The sequence below is a fragment of the Pan troglodytes genome, chromosome 16, assembly GCF_028858775.2.
Source record: "Pan troglodytes isolate AG18354 chromosome 16, NHGRI_mPanTro3-v2.0_pri, whole genome shotgun sequence".
NCBI lineage: Eukaryota > Metazoa > Chordata > Mammalia > Primates > Hominidae > Pan > Pan troglodytes.
The window spans coordinates 32,215,767-32,234,243 of NC_072414.2; the positions used below are offsets into that span (position 1 = coordinate 32,215,767).

An 18,477-nucleotide genomic window follows, 5' to 3' on the forward strand; every position below is an offset into this window, starting at 1 on the left:
ATTAGCCATTAGATGCACTAATAAAAAGCACCTAGCACAGTCTCTCCATGTGGTGGGCACTTTATAAGCATACCTTTCTTTTCTTGCCTCCTCCTTCTCTCTCCAGCTCCCTGCTGTCTTTAAAATGGGCCCAGGAAAGCAGGTTCAGCCCAACTCACAGTGGTGTTGTGAGTGTAAAGTTGTGAGTGTTAAGGAGGTGAAATAGAGGTCTGGAAAGTTAAGAGCTGTAGAAAAAAAGGCAGTCTTGTGATTAGGGATGCCAGAGGTTCCTTCTGCTTAGCATAGGGTTCCAATGCCAGAGGTTCCAATGCTTAGCATAGGGTCCTAGCTAGGCATTGAGGACCCTATGCTAAGGACTCAGACCTCTGTGTGCAGAGGCTGTTGAGAATCTAGGGTAGGCCCGGCGCGGTGGCTCACGCCTGTTGACACAAGTGACTGAACGAGCTGTATTATTGTATTCTTTTAAACAGCAGCCCATTATCTCTCCCCTGGGGATTCACTGGGGCCGGTGGTATGGGAATGGTGACAAAGGCAGAGAGCCCAAACATTTTGGCAGGTTGCATGTCATGCTGTCTGCCCTGGCCCATGCTGCATCTGTCTGGGTCCCTCAAGTGGGACAGCAGAGCCTCAGGGTCCTGCTCATCCTCCCAGAGCCTCTCCGCACTTCAGCACACTGACCCTGAGCAGGTTGTCTGAATCTTGTGGGCATCCACATGAGGGCCACAACCTGCGTCTAGGACCCTCCTCCCCCGCAGGTGACAGCTGAGCAGAAAAGCAGATGAAATTTCCTTCCCCCGTGTATTTTGGGAGCCAGGATAGGGTGCTGGGGTGCCACCTCTCCTGACTCTCGAGTCACGTGAAGAGGAGCAGATGGCAGACTCGGACCCCAGTAGAGGCTGAGGTGAGACAGAGTTCGGCTCCACACAAGGATCAGCGAGGGGACAGAGGGGACAGAAGGCAGGGGCTGCAGGGGGAGCTTTTCATCGCTGAATGAGTTCTAGCAGAGTGCGGGCAGCCTCCTGTTGGGAATGCCAGAGGGACTGAACTTTGGGCCAAGGGGAAGGTCAGACCCCGTCAGGAGTCCCACAGATCCTGCATTACCATCTCTTCTGGCTGCAGAAGGTTGGCCTAGAGCAACACCTGTTTGGAAGAAGCAAACTAAACCACACAGGAGTGAGGATTTCCTCTCGTTTACCATGGTCCCCAGAGCCTGGAGTAGAGTAGGTCCATAATAGATACGTTCTGAATAAAGAAATACTATAATTTCCCAGCTGGGCACGGTGGTATGCTCCTCTAGCCCTGACCACTCAAGCGACTGAGGTGGGAGGGTGAATTGAGGCCAGACGTTCGAGGCTGCAGTAAGCTCTGATCGCGCCACTGCATTTCAGCCTGGGCGACTGAGTGAGACTCTGTCTCTAAAAAAAAATTTTTTTTTTGAAACAAACTTCTGAAAGTAAAGTTTGAGAAAAATCCTTCTGGCCAATGAGAATATTCCAGTGAAAGGCTGTCTTCTGTTCGCGGTAATTCTCAGCCAAGGGGTCAGGTGAGGCCTGTCACCTGTCAGAATGTGTGTGGGATGACAGTTCCCAAAGGGGGTTACAAAGAGGTCAAGAAACCCTGCTGCAGGTCTCAGCACATCAGGGCCCAGCCCTGGAGGTGACAGGGTCCTCTGGAGGCCACTCTGACAGGTTGGTGATGGTAGTAGAGTGCTTTCATAAGTTTTGTAGCACTCGGGGCTCACCTCTGTCTTGGGGCTGTGATTCTAGGATAGGCCCTTCCCCAAAGTGTCTTGGATGGGCCTGAGAATAACAGAGGGTGGTGGTAGGAGCAGATGGCCACTGCAGCCAAGTTCACATCAGGTCCTGGGTCAGACTCGTGTCTGCCCCTTCTTTGCCTCTCGGCTTGAATGAGTCACTTAGTCTCTCCTTCTCTGCATAATGGAGACAGTACTAGTGCTACCTCACAGGCTTGTGGCGAGGAGATCACATGTGTGAAATGCTCAGCCCAGAGCCTGCTACTTACGTCTTATGCTAGGCTCTTCCTGAGTGACGACTGTGAGAAATATCCAAAGCTCCTCCGTGAGCAGGAACAGATGCTCCCCCTCACTGTGCCTGGAGAAGCTGGCAGAGGTGAATTAATCCATCCCTTGTCATCTACAAAAATGTCGAGGCCTACGTAAGGCGAGTAGGCCAAGGTCACAAGCCGGGACTTAGGAACACCAAGCCCAAGGTCCATGCTGAGCCAGCACTCGGCCTTGTGGCCCAGGACTTGAGCCCTGATAAGCAGACCCTGAGCCTCACTGTGAGAAAGCCTGGGCATGCCACCCCCCTCTCACTCCCTGGCACCTTGAGCAACCCAGGAGCTGGCCCACTAGGCAGCGGCCTCCTCTCTTCCCAGTCGCCCGGAAATGGCAGGGAATTCCACCAGCTTCATTTCTAACAGCTTCCCAGCAATCCCAGCGCTTACACAGCCAGCCCAATGCTGACCCCTCCAGGTGGCTGCAAACCCCTTTAGACTCACTTTCTGGAAGCCAGCTTCCCAGCCTCAGCGAGTTCTTGTGAATCCCTTCGGTGGGCTGTGTCCTTTCCTTGAAAGGGACTCAGTATGTGCAAACAGCCCAAACTCACTCTAGGCCAGGTCTGGAGGGTCAGGTGGGTGACCACGTGGGATACCACCACTTCTGGTGAAAAGCGGGGTGACGGGTTAGGAGGACAGCTGAGGTGGGCTCATAACGTCTCCAAAGGCAGTTCCCAAAGAGGAGTTCTGGAAATGCCAGAGCATGTTTGAAACAGGCAGGTACATTCCCAAGTGGTCTGCCTCGCACAGCAATGCTCATTTGAATGCCCATGCTCTGGCTTGAGGTTTAAAGGCAGACAGCCTCTGTAGTGCCACCCTGCATTTGTGGGGCCCTGATGGCTCTGGTGGCCCTGGCATCCCAGGGCCTGGCCCATGGATGTCTCCTCTCCAGGGAGGAGACGTTGGGGAGGGTGGCCCACCCACAGTGCAGCTGCTTTTCTCATCTGTGGACACTAGACCAGCCAAGCCTCAGTGCCATGCTCTGGGAATCCCCTTGTCTCTGTGGAACAGTAGCATCCGCCACAAAACTTACTCACCCCCTCCTCAAGCCAAGCCTGTGGGTTGCCTGGCTTCAGGCTGAGCCCCTACAGAGGGGCTGTGGACGCATCCTGTGCTGGACAGAACACACGCCTGCTGTTTCTGTAGCTTTTCCTAGATGCCAGGCCCTGACCATCACAGCCCCCACCATGACCTCTTGGAAACATTTTACTCACCCCTTGCTGAGTGGAAAAACACCTGGTTCCTTGCAAGATAAGGGTCAGCCTGCAAGTTAGGACAGCCCCAGGCCCCCTGGCCTCTGACTCACAGGTCAGCCCAGGAAAGAATTCAGCAGGCTTCTTCCCCGGAGGGGCCAGCCCTGTCCTACACACCTCATGCATATCTTGCCCGTTTCTGTTCATAAAGACCTCCAGGGAGGGAGAAGAACCACAGCTGACTCAGTCCGGGGTAAGCATGGTGGACGGAGCAGGGGCTCTGGAATCAGATCTGGGTTCAAACCTCAACTCAGTCATTGCCTGGTTCTGTGGCCTCAGGCAAGCTATTGAACCTCTTTGAGCCTCATCTGGATTTGTGGATAACAATTCCTTCTCTCAGGGTTGCTGTGAGGGTTAAATGAGCTAACCCTCGGAAGGGGCTTAGCACATAATAGGTGCTCAAGAAAAGTTTCTTCCCTTTCTGTGTCTGAGATTGCTGCTCCTCCAACACCACTGTCCCGCTCCTCAGTGACCCCAGGTACATAGCTCCTTGAACTGTCCACCAGCTCCGCCCTCAGGTTTACTGGGGGTAGCAGCATTTCCTCCAGAAAGTGTGTGCCAGGAACTGTCGGCCCCCACTGGCCAGGCTCCGGCTGGAGGAAGCCCCACAGCAGGGGAGCTTCCTTCTTGAACTGGTTTGGGCTGGACCCTTCCCTCCCAGGCCTTGGGCATCCCCCCGATGCAGTTATGCGTTAGCCAGCAGGAAGATGCCTGCAGACATCCAGAAGAGAAAAGTTCAAAGCAGTCCTCACACACGGCAGTGCCTTTCCAGCCTGAGGTGGAATCTTCAGTGTGGCCTCCCTCCCCTGTGTTAAGGCGAAGTGTCAGCCAGGAGGGGCTGGGGCTGTGCCCGAGCTGGTTGTTTCCACTTCAGGGTCTTAGGCTCACATCACTTCTTTCAAGCTGGGCAGGAGAAACGGCAGGGTCTGGCTCTCTGAGGGGGAGTCCCCCTCCTTCCTCCTCCTGGTGTCTTCTTGGAGGAAAGCTCCTCCTCTAGATGAATTGCATGCAGATGGAGATGCTAGAGGGGCGACAGTAACAGCTGGCATGGCCTGTTTGACTTAACCTTGGGGCCCCATGGCTGGTGCAGCACCCACCTCCCTCAGCCCAGTGGCCTTGGAGACATGGATGGGAAAAGGAGCCCTGGAAATGGCAAGCGGAGGCCCTGGCTGACCGGGTGGGCGTGCTCTGAGGACACAGCCTGATGCTGGGGAGAGGCAGGGCATGTTTTGTCCTGGGTGATTCACTCGTGATAACTGGGGCAACACTGGTCCCATTCAGGTGGGTGAACGTCTCTTAGGCACTCAGTCTCCATGGATCACTCTTCTCTGTATTTAAAAATATTTTGTTTTTGGCCGGACGCGGTGGCTCACGCCTGTAATCCCAGCACTTTGGGAGGCTGAAGGCGGGTGGATCACCCGAGGTCAGGAGTTCAAGACCAGCCCAGCCAACATGGTGAAACCCTATCTCTACTAAAAATACAAAAATTAGCCGGACGTGGTGGTGCACACCTATAGTCTCAGCTACTTGGGAGGCTGAGGCAGGAGAATCACTTGAACCTGGAAGGCAGAGGTTGCAGTGAGCCAAGATCGCACCACTGTACTCCAGCCTGGGCAACAGAGTGAAACTCTGTCTCAAAAAAAAAAAAAAAAAAAAATTGTTTTTTTTAGAGAAGCAATCCGTAGTCTTTAAGGAAAACTTAGAAAAAGAGTAGAAAGATAGAATAGAAGGAGATCACCTGTAGCCCCACCAGGTAAATGGGACAACTAATATGTTGATGTATTTCCTTCAAATAGCCATTGTATTCACACTGCATTGACAAATTACCATTGGCAAAATCTTTAAAAACCCCCCACCCCTAATCTATATCATCAAGAATTCCACTTTGGGCAAAGTAAACCTTGATAGTTTAATTTGTGTCTGGGACCCATGACTGTGGACAGGTTTAGGCCCCAGCAGGTCGTGGGCTCCAGGAGAGCCCACCAAATCGGGCCCCTCATAATGACCACACTAGACCTGAGGGAGGTGAGAGTCAGGCTACGGGTGCCCGCTGTCACTCCCACCAGCTTTATTATTTTACCTTTCACATTGAGGTTTGTGATCTGTCTGCATAATTTTGGAGTATGATATGAGCTCATTCTTCCGGGTTCATTTTTTTTCCATGCAGATATCAAATTACTTCAGCTACATTTATTAAAAACATCATCCATTCCCCCAGCATGTTGCAGGGTCACCTTTGTCATTAATCAAATGACCTCATAAGAGTGGGTCTATTTTTGGATTCTCTCTTCTGTTCCGTTGGTCTATTTGTCAATTCCATACTAAATTTGCCAATTTTTGCCTATTTGCCTATTGCCTATTTGCCAATTCCATACTAAATTAATTATTGTAGCTTTCTAATAAATCTTAATATCTATTTAGTACAATCCTCCAACTTCGTTCATTAAGATTGTCTTGGCTATTCCTGGTTCTTTATATTTCTGTATACATTTTAGAATCAGTTCATCAATTTCTACCAAAGGAAATATGCTGGGATTTTGTTTGAGATTTAAATAAATCTGCAGGTTAACTTGGGAATAATTGACATCTTTACAGTATTGAACCTTCTCATCTATGAACATTCTTTAATATCTTTAATAATGTTTTGTATTTTCCAATATAAGGACTTTGTACATTTTTTTGTTAGATTTATTCTAGATATTTTGTATTTTTAATGTAAAATGATATCTTTTTAAAATTTTCATTTTTTTTTTGAGACAGAGTCTCGCTCTGTCGCCCAGGCTAGAATGCAGTGGCCTGATCTCGGCTCACTGCAAGCTCCGCCTCCCAGGTTCACGCCATTCTCCTGCCTCGGCCTCCTGAGTAGCTGGGACTACAGGTGCCCACCACCACACCCGGCTAATGTTTTGTATTTTTAGTAGAGACGGGGTTTCACCGTGTTAGCCAGGATGATCTCTATCTCCTGACCTCGTGATTCGCCCACCTCGGCCTCCCAAAGTGCTGGGATTACAGGCGTGAGCCACCGCGCCTTTTTAAAAATTTCATGTTGTTACTGGTATGTAGAAATCCAGTTGATTTTTTAAAATATTGACCTTGAGCCTGGGCATGGTGGCTCATGCCTGTAATCCCAGCACTTTGGGAGGCTGAGGAGGGTGGATCATAAAGTCAAGAGATCGAGACCATCCTGGCCAACATGGTGAAACCCCATCTCTACTAAAAATACAAAAATTAGCTGGGCGTGATGGCGTGCGCCTGTAGTCCCAGCTACTCAGTAGGCTAAGGCAGGAGAATCACTTGAACCCGGGAGGCAGAGATTGCAGTGAGCTGAGATCACACCACTGCACTCCAGCCCGGGCAAGACAGCGAGACTCCATCTCAAAAAATATATATATATATATTGACCTTGAATCAGGGACCTTTTAAATTCACTCCCTTAATCCCAGTTTTATGTAGATTATCCCGCATTTTCTACTTACACAGTTATGTTGTCCCACACAGTGTTGGCCTCACCACATTTCAGATGAGTCCTAGCTGCCTCCCTTTAGGTGGTTGATTGGTTGATTTTCCAGACCTAAGTGATGGCCTCTGGTTTCTAAAGCTCTACTCCCTAGCCCCCAAAGCCTGAGCTCAGCTGATTGCTTCTGCCAACTCCCACCCTCACCATCACCACTCCTGGCCCTGGGACACCCTCTGGGCTGTCCTTCTTTCTTCTCCAGCCTCCCTGCTGTCTCTGGGAAGAACTTGTTCCGGAATGGCTCACTATTAGAATGGACTCAAGAGAGGCTCCCAGAGTCAGAGACCATTTGCTAAAGATGCTCTCCCTGTGCATCCCCACAGCAAAAGCTGAGCGCTTGGGTGGGGCAGGGGAGTTGGGGAGAGGGCTGTTCTGGGGTGGGTGGTGGGGGGCGGATTCACCAGCTCTTCTTCAGCTGCAGTCTGTGCTGCACCTCCAGAAGATTTCACAGAGCTAGGGAGGAGGGCGAAACAGGCAGCTCAACTAATCCAGGGATAGCAGGTCTATCCAAGGGACTGGGGGAATAGACCTGCTGAATAAAGACTCTTCTGTAGCAAAAGGCAAAGGCTGTAATCCCAGCACTTTGGGAGACCAAGGCAGGTGGATCATTTGAAGTCAGAAGTTCGAGACCAGCCTGGCCAACATGGTGAAATCCCGTCTCTACTAAAAATACAAAAATTAGCCGGGTATGTTGGTGGGTGCCTGTAATCTCAGCTATTCAGGAGGCTGAGGCAAGAGAATCACTTGAACCCGGGAGGTGGAGGTTGCAGTGAGCCCAGATGGTGCCACTACACTCCAGTCTGGGCGACAGGGCGGCAAGACTCCTTCTCAAAAACAACAACAACAACAACAACAAAGGCAAAGGCCAAAAGGAGGAGGACAAATTTTACCAAACCATGATGTATATATGGCGAGGTCCCCAGGTCCCAGACCCCTGACATCAGGCATGACCCCTTTGACTGGTAAGTCTGAGCAGAAAGTGGTTTGGTGTTACTCCCAGACTTGTATCTGCCCAAGTGCCAGTGTCTGGAGGGCCTGAGCTTCAAGACAGGGATTCAAAGAGAGGTGACATCACAAGAGAAACAACCGTCATGTATGGGGACTCTGCTTACTTCACACACCCTAAACCCTATGAGCTGTCTTTCATTAACCCCCCTGGCTCAGATCATTTCAGTTACTTGTTCAAAATCTCTCCAAATTAGTGGGAGACTCCCTACAACTCATCTGCAACTCACACAGGTTGTTTTATTCCAAAGGGCTTGGTCTGTAAGGGTCCTGTACATGTGGCTCTACCTCTAGGGGGTGTTTGGTGGATCCCGAACCTCAAGACCCAGAAGCATGGCTGACACTGAGATGTGACGTGGGCTCTGATTGAGTCACGCATGGTGAATTCCTAGTGGGGAACCACTGGCTGTCCAGGGTCCCTGCCTTTCTGCCAGCTGCCTCCCAGATCTGCGACCTCCTTCAGAACCTGCCAAAATGACTAGGAAAATGCTGTTTCCATAGCAAGAGCCAAAAGAGAACATGACGGCCCTGCACTCCAGATCTTCGGGCGGATGAGTAATCCAAGCTTTCAGTTCAAGAATCATGTTTCAGTTTCTTGAAGCCTGGAAGTGACCTTTTCAGATACATAAGAACCCAGTGAGCTGTTCTGAGACTCTTCAGATCCAAAAGCATTCAAGAGGCAGCCCTGGCCCTGTCTGCCATCAACATGTGATCCCAGGTCCCGGGCTCCCCTGAAGGCGAAACTAGAGCAACCCTTTGGAAGTGTCCCTCCCCTTCCCAGGCCCCCAGTTCCCCCCTCTCAGATCTACCCATGCTATCCATTGCAAGCCTGTGTCACTTCTGTGTATGCAGCTCAGCACGACCTTAGGCAAAGCCAGAATCAGCAAGGCACGGGACACAGGCTTGATTGCAGGTTAAGTGTTTTATTGTTTGTTTTTTGAGACAGAGTCTCATTCTGTTGCCCAGGCTGGAGTGCAGTGGGGCAATCTCAGCTCACTGCAGCCTCAGCCTCCTGGGTTCAAGCGATTCTCCTCCCTCAACCCCATGGGTATCCGGGACTACAGGCACGTGCCACCAGGCCCGGCTAATTTCTTTGTATTTTTAGTCAAGACAGGTTTTCACCATGTTGGCCAAGCTGGTCTCAAACTCCTGACCTCAGGTGATCCACCCGCCTCGGCCTCCCAGAGTGCTAGGATTACAGGCATGAACCACCATGCCCGGCCCAGGTGATGTTTTACATAGAGCTCCAACACCAGAGAGAAGAGTGTCAAGGGGAGGTGGTGCTCTCTGCCTTCTCTGGAGAGCTTTACCCCTAAGTTAGCTGCCCCTCACCCACCCCAGGCTATCCTCTTGGCTCAGGGCCTTTCTGGAATTGAGGTAAAGCACATGGTAACCATGAAGGCCCTTTGGGGGCTCCCTGATACATAATAGTCCCACACCGGGCAGCATGTCTGTGATCAGCTGGTTGGCTTTTTATTAATCTATCATATTAACAGGTTCAACCATCCTGGGACAAAGCTGAGTTGTAATAAAAAAAAAAAAAAGCCAACAAAAAAATAACTTTAATATACTGTTGGATTCAATTCGATAGTTTTAAGATTTTCATAGTTATGTTCCTAAATGATATTGAGTCAAATTTTCCTTTTCTTGTACTCTCCTTATCTGGTTTTAAGAATCAAGGTCATACTCGTTTCATAAAACAAGCTTGCTAACTTTCCTCCCTCTTTCCCCATTTTTAAAATTCATTGACAGACAGTGGAATGATACTTGTAATGGGCTTTGGATTTTATAAAAACACACCCCCAGAGTCTGCCTGCTCCATGGCGGACTTGGCACAGGCAAGAAGACACCTCTTTTCCTTGTTTATAGTCTGCACTGGCTTATTTATGGCACGTTTATTGTTTCTGGGACTGTTCTGCTGGGAGCCAGCCATGTCCCTGAGGAAGCAGAGATGGAGGTGGAGGGAAGCCCTAGGCTTCTAGGGGAGCTGTGCTGGGGGAGGGGAGGGAGCCCTGAACCTGGTGCCCCAGGCCCTGCTGCAGCCACCCCTCTTTCCCGGGCAGGAGCTCAACCTTACTCTGCACTTACAGGCACCATGTTCCGCAAGAAAAAGAAGAAACGCCCTGAGATCTCAGCGCCACAGAACTTCCAGCACCGTGTCCACACCTCCTTCGACCCCAAAGAAGGCAAGTTTGTGGGCCTCCCCCCACAATGGCAGAACATCCTGGACACACTGCGGCGCCCCAAGCCCGTGGTGGACCCTTCGCGAATCACACGGGTGCAGCTCCAGCCCATGAAGGTAAGAGGGGCCGGCAGGGATGAGGTTCAGCCTCTCCCAGTACTCAGACAACCATGCCTGGCTAAACCTCAGAAAGGCCCCTGGAGGAACCACCTACTTCACAGCTATCAGTTAATCAGCTGTTTTAACTCCCTGCCTGTCAGCCTGCCAGGGCTGGGTAAGCCAGGGCGAAGGAGGCTGGGGAGACCCTCTCTGCAGGGTGGTGGGGTTGCCAGATTCAGCACATGAAAATGTAAGATGCTCAATTGCATTTGTATTTCAGATGACAACGAATAGTCTTTTAGGACGTGTCCCATTCAATATTTGGACCTGCAGCCCCATAGGGACTGAGGACTCTCCCAGACCAGGAGAATTTTAGTTGTGAGGGTCATGACTAGTAGACCCAAGAGCCTGGTAGAAGTTGGGGTCAGGGGCCCTATCAGGGTTTGGAGGCTGCGAAGCCAGTGTGTGTGGAGGAGCCCCCGGCCTGGTGTCTCTTCCTCAGAGGGCTGGGCACATCTCTCCCAGCCACCCGTGGAGCTAGAGAATGGAGCCCCGCCCCCTGAGCTCCAGCTCCCTGGCCTAGCCGACCACACCCCTGGGCATGCTGGATGCAGCCCCATGGCACTCACCATCTGCTCTGCTGACGCTGGGCCTTCTCCCCGCATCCCTGCATCCAGCACAGGCGGGACCCACGGTGGGCCCTGATAAATTATGGAAAAATTAATGGGTGGATGACACAGCAGGGAAGGTCCTTAGGTGGTCCTCCCCAGGGCCCCCAGGGACATTCTCTGACCCTGATCTCCCGGCCGCCCCTCCCTGCCACAGTCGGGCAGCTCCCACACACTCTTTTCTCTTCCCCCTACAGACAGTGGTGCGGGGCAGCGCGGTGCCTGTGGATGGCTACATCTCGGGGCTGCTCAACGACATCCAGAAGTTGTCAGTCATCAGCTCCAACACCCTGCGCGGCCGCAGCCCCACCAGCCGGCGGCGGGCACAGTCCCTGGGGCTGCTGGGGGATGAGCACTGGGCCACCGACCCAGACATGTACCTCCAGAGCCCCCAGTCTGAGCGCACTGACCCCCACGGCCTCTACCTCAGCTGCAACGGGGGCACACCAGCAGGCCACAAGCAGATGCCGTGGCCCGAGCCACAGAGCCCACGGGTCCTGCCCAATGGGCTGGCTGCAAAGGCACAGTCCCTGGGCCCCGCCGAGTTTCAGGGTGCCTCGCAGCGCTGTCTGCAGCTGGGTGCCTGCCTGCAGAGCTCCCCACCAGGAGCCTCGCCCCCCACGGGCACCAATAGGCGTGGAATGAAGGCTGCCAAGCATGGCTCTGAGGAGGCCCGGCCACAGTCCTGCCTGGTGGGCTCAGCCACAGGCAGGCCAGGTGGGGAAGGCAGCCCTAGCCCTAAGACCCGGGAGAGCAGCCTGAAGCGCAGGCTATTCCGAAGCATGTTCCTGTCCACTGCTGCCACGGCCCCTCCAAGCAGCAGCAAGCCAGGCCCTCCACCACAGAGCAAGGTAAGTCAGGAGCCTGGCCTGCAGGTGTCCACTGGGGAGTGGGTGTAGCGACACAGGCCTTGCCTAGCCTTCCCCTTGGAGGACTTGCAAAGAGGCTCCCCGGACTGCTTCCGCCTCAGGCGGCAGAAATGTGCACGGTAACCTCTTCTCTAAGGAGGGTGGCTCGCCTCCTCCTTCCCTCCCTTCCTTTCCTTCTTTTCTCTGTGGCTGTTGTGTTGTTTCCCATTTCTGTCATTATTTGTTCCCAAGTGTGTGGCCATAGGAAAAGCTGGATTTGCCTAGTCCAGGGGCAGCAGGAGGCTGACTTGTGGCATGTGTGACTGCTTCAGACGCACATTTTTTCTTGTGAGAAAGGAAAGGGTGAAGGGAGCCCCCGTGGTGACATTTCTTGGCAGGCAGAGTGGAGCGCACCTTTTTGCTTCTTCCAGGCCCTCCAGCATCCTGTTGATAGTGACAGTAACCTCTTTTCCCATTTGGCAGAGGAGGAGACTGATAGAGAGAGGGTGAGACACCCCCAGGCATGATGGAGAGTGAGTCAGAGAAGGAAGGTGGGGAGTGCTCTGGGGCTGCCTGTCCAGCCCGGGCCCTCTTGGCTCATGACTCTTGCGTATGAAGGCTTTACAAGCACAGCAGCCACTTGTTCTTTAGCTCCTTCCTGGGAGGGTCAAAGGCAGTCCTAAGAAACGGCTGCTGACAGTGGCATGGGTAATGGAGCCTCCCCTCCCTCCTGGGAGGGCTTTAAGACAAGCCTGGGTACTCCCCTGTCATCGGTGGGGTGAGTGTGGCCCAGCCTGCACAGGGTGTGGGTTTGGGGATGACCCCGACTACAACCTCTCTGGGTCACTGCCTGCCAGCTGAGGTACTCAGAGAAAGTTCTGGGCGGCCGCGCGTGGTGGCTCACGTCTGTAGTCCCAGCACTTTGGGAGGCCAAGGTGGATGGGTCACGAGGTCAGGAGATCGAGACCATCCTCGCTAACACGGTGAAACCCCGTCTCTACTAAAAATACAAAAAAAAATTAGCCGGGCGTGGTGGCGGGCGCCTGTAGTCCAAGCTACTCAGGAGGCTGAGGCAGGAGAATGGCGTGAACCCAGGAGGCGGAGCTTGCCGTGAGCTGAGATCGTGCCACTGCACTCCAGCCTGGGGGACAGACAGAGCGAGACTCCGTCTCAAAAAAAAAAAAAAAAAAAAAAAAGAGAAAGTTCTAGGCTTTGTGCACTCTAGTCCCCTACTAGGTTAAAGGACAGTGGGTTGGGATCCCCATGGGTTGTGGCTTGATGTATCTGTGAGAGGAACACGAGCATCTGTGAGCTGCAGGGTGTCTGGAAGGCTGTGCCCCTGGGGAGACTCAGCCAGAAAACCAACGTAAGATCAGGACAGTGCACCCTGCTGGGAAGGTGAGATTCGGAGGTTGACCTCCCTCTGTCTCTCAGGAGTCCTGCTGCGAGGCCTCAGGGATTTGGAGAAAGGGGTTGTCAACACTGGGCTGGGCACTCATTTGCATCTTTCTGGGCTCCTGCCAGCACCCCACAGCAGGGGGAGAGGCCTGTCCATCCCTGCACAATGTACTGAGTACTCACCATGGGCCACTGCTGCTGGGTATGCTGGGATGTCCCCCATACTTGTGGGAGCAGGCGGTAGTTATCTCGAGCTCAGCAACACCATACTTCCAAATCCAGGGGAGTGGTTTCCTTCTGGGCAACTCAGACACATCTTTCAAGATTTCTACTCTGAAGCCAAGCCTCTCAATGGCAAGCTGAGACCCCCCAAGCTGCTCCGGGCCGGGGCTTCTCAGCGTCCTCACTGCAGGTGCTCAGGTCAGTCCATCCTTTGTGGTGGGCTCTCCTTGCACTGTAGCAGCCTCCCTGGCCTCTACTCACTAGAAGTTGGTGGTACCCTCGGTTGGAATAACCAAAAATGCCTCCAGACATTGCCAAATGTCACTCGAGCACACCCATTAAGAACCACTGCCTTAAGCAAATTCAATAACAGATGGGGAGCATCAGCCTTCCTCCTCCCTCCTCCTCCACCACCTACCCCAGGAGCCCCCAGATCAAGCCAGCAGCCCTTGGCACTGGGGCTGACTCTGGACACTCGCAGCAGCTTCCATAACAGCAGTTAGGCCACAGAGGCCATGCAGTGTGCCAGGCATGGCTGCAGGAGGGTCTGAGTATAGACTCCAGGGCTCCTGTACCTAGCCCCAGGCAGTGAGGCCTGGAGTCACTCTAGCTAAAGAGATCAGGAAGACAGGGCATGGGGGCACAGAGACCAAAGAGGCAAGACAGTTTGTTAGGAGCTTGCAGGGATTAGACATGTTCCACTTAGAGTCAGAAGGGCAAACATTGGTTAAGCACCTACCGTGTACTCCGATATATGTCAAGGATACATGGCACCAGTGGGATTGCAGCATGGGAGTCAGCAGCCACGGGCGTCCTGCGGGTTCCAGTGCCTACAGGACAACCAAACAACCCACAGGATTATGAGGATTACATGAGATAGTACGTTGAAGGCACTTGTCAAAGTGGTAAGCCCTCAATAAATGGCTTTATTAGTAGTATTTGAGATGGCGTCTCCCTCTTTCGCCCAGGCTGGAGTGCAGTGGCACAATCTTGGCTCACTGCAACCTCCACCTCCTGGGTTCAAGTGATCCTCCCACCTTAGCCTCCCAAGTAGCTGGGATTACAGGCGTGCTCCACCATACCCAACTAATTTTTGTATTTTTAGAAGAGATGGGGTTTCACCATGTTGCCCAGGCAGGTCTCGAACTCCTGACCTCAAGTGATCCACCTGCCTTGGCCTCCCAAAGTGCTGGGATTACAGGCACCTGAGCCACCATGCCAGGCCGGCTTTATTATTTTTAAAAATATTATGCCATGGCCTCTCCCCTTTAGGATACTTAAGGTATACCCCCTAAGCCCACAGCTGGGGAGCCATGGCTCAGGGCGGGAAATGAGGCACTGCTGTAAATGTATGCATGACTCTTCTAGTGGCTTTCTTCCCAAGAGGTCTATCACATGAGTAACTTCAGAATTAATCCAGAGCCTGTAACAATTAATTAATTCTGTTGTCGTGTCCCCCTTTCCCTTTCTTGTGTGGCCTCACAAGTTTCATCTGGTCCTTGCTTGTGATTACATTGATAAAAGCTCCCTCCCTGTGGAGACAGGCAGTGAAGCCAACAAAAGGATGCTAGGGACCAGACCTTGCCAGGCTGAAGACCAAGCCAGCTCCCCAGACTCCCCAGCCTGTGTCCCAGACTCTGCTTGTGCTGGGCTCCTGGCTGGGCCATCCCTCCCCCAGCCTCCAGACGCAGGCTTCGCCCTGAGCCCAGCCAGCACCTGCAGCAGCAGCAGCAGCACAGGGACCTGGCCTGTGGAGACAGGGAAGAAACCCCTACCTCAGCCTGTCCACGTGGTACCCACACATCCTCAGAGTAGAGCTGGCCCATGCAGAAGCCCTCGAGGCCGGGAGGGGAATGATCTCATTTTACAGCCTTTCTTAGGAGCTTCAGGATGAGAGGTCATCAGAGCCACCTCAGGAGGAGCTTTAGGTGGTCCCCAAGCTTCTGCCCCGACCCACATGGATGGGTGCCTGGAGAGCATGTTTTCTGAGTTAAGTCCACACTCAGGCCAGCAGGCAGCTTCCTTAGAGCCCCGAGCCTTTCTACAGGTTGACTGTGTGATGCAGTGAGCCCTGCCCCACTTCCCTCCCTGTCCCTGCCTGGTGACGTCTCATGGAACCTCTGTTCCCAGGACCTGGTATCACAGCCTCAGTCATGGCCATGCGCCCTCCACCCCGCTCACAGCCCTCCCAGAGGCTCCCTGAGGCCGTAAGATCATACTGCCCACTTATGCAGTTTCTCAAAGTATGTTCCATGGGCCTCCTAGGACCCAGGGACCTTGTCCAAATGCAGAGTCTCTGCTCTAGGCTCCCACCGAATCAGGCTCTGAGGTGGGAAGTCTGCAGTTTCTCTAGCTCACCAGATCTCTGCACACGTCCCTGCATTGTAGTGGAGACAGGCTCAGAGAGGATGACTTGCCTAAGGCTCATCACAGGGCAGAGCAGCCCAGGGCTGGGCCCCAGGTCCTGACAGCCCAGTCCAGAGGTCCCACTGCTCCACTACACAGTGGATGGTGACAGTGTCACAGTGTCACAGTGGATGGTGACAGTCAGGTGCTGGCGAGGACATGGGAGAATGTTTACTGCCCAAATGTACTCATCAGGGATGGAGTGGGTCCAGGCAGTCCTGGGAGGATTGCTAGCTTCTTTCCTGTGAAGGTCAAGCACACACTCGGGTGGGCAGGCAGGTGTGGGGGTGGCAGAAGTCTGCCCCAGCATGGCTGTCGGCCAGCAGGAGTGCCTATTCCACCCTAAGCAGGCCAGGGACTTGGCTGGAGAGTAGAAGCCCTGAAGCTGCGGGGGGTCGGGGAAGGAAGGGAGTGAGGGTTGCCAAAGACATTGAAAAGACTCTGGTGGGGCCCAAGGCCCAGATTTGGGGTTTGGGGTCCCTGAGCAAGCATCCCAGCCCAAACTTACTGCTTGAGATTTCCTGTAAGTTGTTTCAGCTATGGGATCAGGACCAGGACCCGCTGGGCACCTAAGACAATGGCTTACATGATGGGTTTGGAGAAGTTCCTAGAAGGCTTTTTCTGCAGCCCCTGAAGCATCCCTCTCCAGGTGCCCTTTAAAAACACGTAATCCCTGGGAGGGGTCATGGTGCATATCACCGCTCCTTGGGGAGAACCCAAAGATGGGCGGGCACCTTTCCTGTCAGAAAGAGCAGGAGGGCTTGGGCTTGGAAAAGCAAGAAGCCTCGCAGGCTTCCAGGGCTGGGCCTGAGCAGGGCTCACTGGGGGCCCAGGCTGCCCCTCAGCTCCACCTTCCCTTCCTCCCTCCCTGCCAGAGCCAATGAGGATAGGCCCCCTACCTTCTCCTCCCTCCCGGGGGCTCCTTAGCCAGGAGTTTCATGCCAGGGAGGAAGTGGAAGGACTCCTTTAGGGGGTCCTTAAGACATCTCCCTATCCCTGGCCTCAAGGCTTGGGTTTGGCTGGACCTACCCTCCTAACTCCAGATCTCTCTGGCACCAGATTCCCAGCCCAGGGGAGACACCTGAGAACCCCCCAGATGGTGACACACCTCTGTGGTCCTCTGTCAGGGACATAACCTCCCAGCACAGATTTGCAAACTCCCTGCTGCAGGCACAAGCAGGGCTATCGGGCCCCAGGTGTGGCTCCCCTGCCTTGGTTCAGGGAGTGGAGACACAGTTGCCCACTGCTCCCCACCCCACTGCCAGGCCTCTTCTGCCCCCATGGGTCCTGGGGTGGGGGAGCCTTGGGAGTGAAGAATGCCTCTGACCCAGATTCTTCAAGCAGCCTCTGAGCTCAGAGGAAGAGTCTGCCTCATGGCAGCCTCCCTGGGGTCTAGCTGTCAATCGCCCAGGAAGAAATACCCAGCGCAGGACCCGGCGGGGAGCTGGCCTTCTCTGTCTTCCCAGGTGCAGCAGAGCGAGTGTAAGGAGCTGTCTTGGGCCTGCCCAGCCTGGTGCCCTGCGGGGGACTGCTGGCACAGGACTGTGGCTGGGCTTCAGCTCTGTCTGAAAATCTTTGCTCAGAGCACCTCCCTAGTTTGATCTGATACCCCGCCTGACCCTGCCAGAGTCCAGAGGTCACGGCGGCCAGCCCCTGCCTCCAGGAAGGTTATTCCAAATGCTCCCACAGCCCTGACCCTTCCTGTTGCTTTGTCCCTGCAGCCCAACTCCTCTTTCCGACCGCCGCAGAAAGACAACCCCCCAAGCCTGGTGGCCAAGGCCCAGTCCTTGCCCTCGGACCAGCCGGTGGGGACCTTCAGCCCTCTGACCACTTCGGATACCAGCAGCCCCCAGAAGTCCCTCCGCACAGCCCCGGCCACAGGCCAGCTTCCAGGCCGGTCTTCCCCAGCGGGATCCCCCCGCACCTGGCACGCCCAGATCAGCACCAGCAACCTGTACCTGCCCCAGGACCCCACGGTTGCCAAGGGCGCCCTGGCTGGTGAGGACACAGGTGTTGTGACACATGAGCAGTTCAAGGCTGCGCTCAGGATGGTGGTGGACCAGGGTGACCCCCGGCTGCTGCTGGACAGCTACGTGAAGATTGGCGAGGGCTCCACCGGCATCGTCTGCTTGGCCCGGGAGAAGCACTCGGGCCGCCACGTGGCCGTCAAGATGATGGACCTCAGGAAGCAGCAGCGCAGGGAGCTGCTCTTCAACGAGGTGGGAGGACAGGGTGGGACACAGACGGGGGCGTTGGGGATGGGCAGTGAGCAGCCAGCCAGGCTGGACATCTGTGAGCAGGGGCAGTGGGTGGCCATGCGTCTGGGCACTGTGCCTGGCACTCAGGCCCCCGCCTGCCCCCAGGTGGTGATCATGCGGGACTACCAGCACTTCAACGTGGTGGAGATGTACAAGAGCTACCTGGTGGGCGAGGAGCTGTGGGTGCTCATGGAGTTCCTGCAGGGAGGAGCCCTCACAGACATCGTCTCCCAAGTCAGGTGGGCAGCTGGGAGGGCTGGACCCTGAGCGCAGGCTGCCCTCACCATGGCCCTGCCAGGGCAATGTGGTCTTCTGCCTGTGGCCCAGAAGACTTGGGATGCCTGGGCTCCCCTGCCTGCTGGGGTAACTGAGACCCAGGGGTCTTGGGAGTGGAGAAGAGAAGGATAGCTTCTAGCCAAAGCTCAGGCCCCAGTTTTCACCAGGGCTATGGCCTGACTGTGCTGCCAAACAGATTGCCTGGGAGCCGTGGGGCCTAGCACCAGGGACTCCTACTCTGCTCAGCCACCCCACGACCTGCCAGAGCTAAC

General features: G+C 54.2%; 1 protein-coding gene across 8 annotated transcripts in view; it reads left to right on the top strand.

Annotated features, from left to right (window-relative positions):
• PAK6 (p21 (RAC1) activated kinase 6) overlaps nt 1-18,477 on the top strand; it is a 38,419-nt gene that overhangs the window by 15,751 nt on the left and 4,191 nt on the right. For all 8 annotated transcript variants that reach the window (XM_063794728.1, XM_054667362.2, XM_063794727.1 and 5 more), the window contains 4 exons: nt 9,939-10,147; nt 10,995-11,648; nt 17,393-17,890; nt 18,035-18,168. In XM_063794728.1, coding sequence (XP_063650798.1) covers nt 9,944-10,147; nt 10,995-11,648; nt 17,393-17,890; nt 18,035-18,168 — 1,490 coding nt within the window. In that variant the 5' untranslated portion in view covers nt 9,939-9,943. The remainder of the gene's footprint in view (nt 1-9,938; nt 10,148-10,994; nt 11,649-17,392; nt 17,891-18,034; nt 18,169-18,477) is intronic.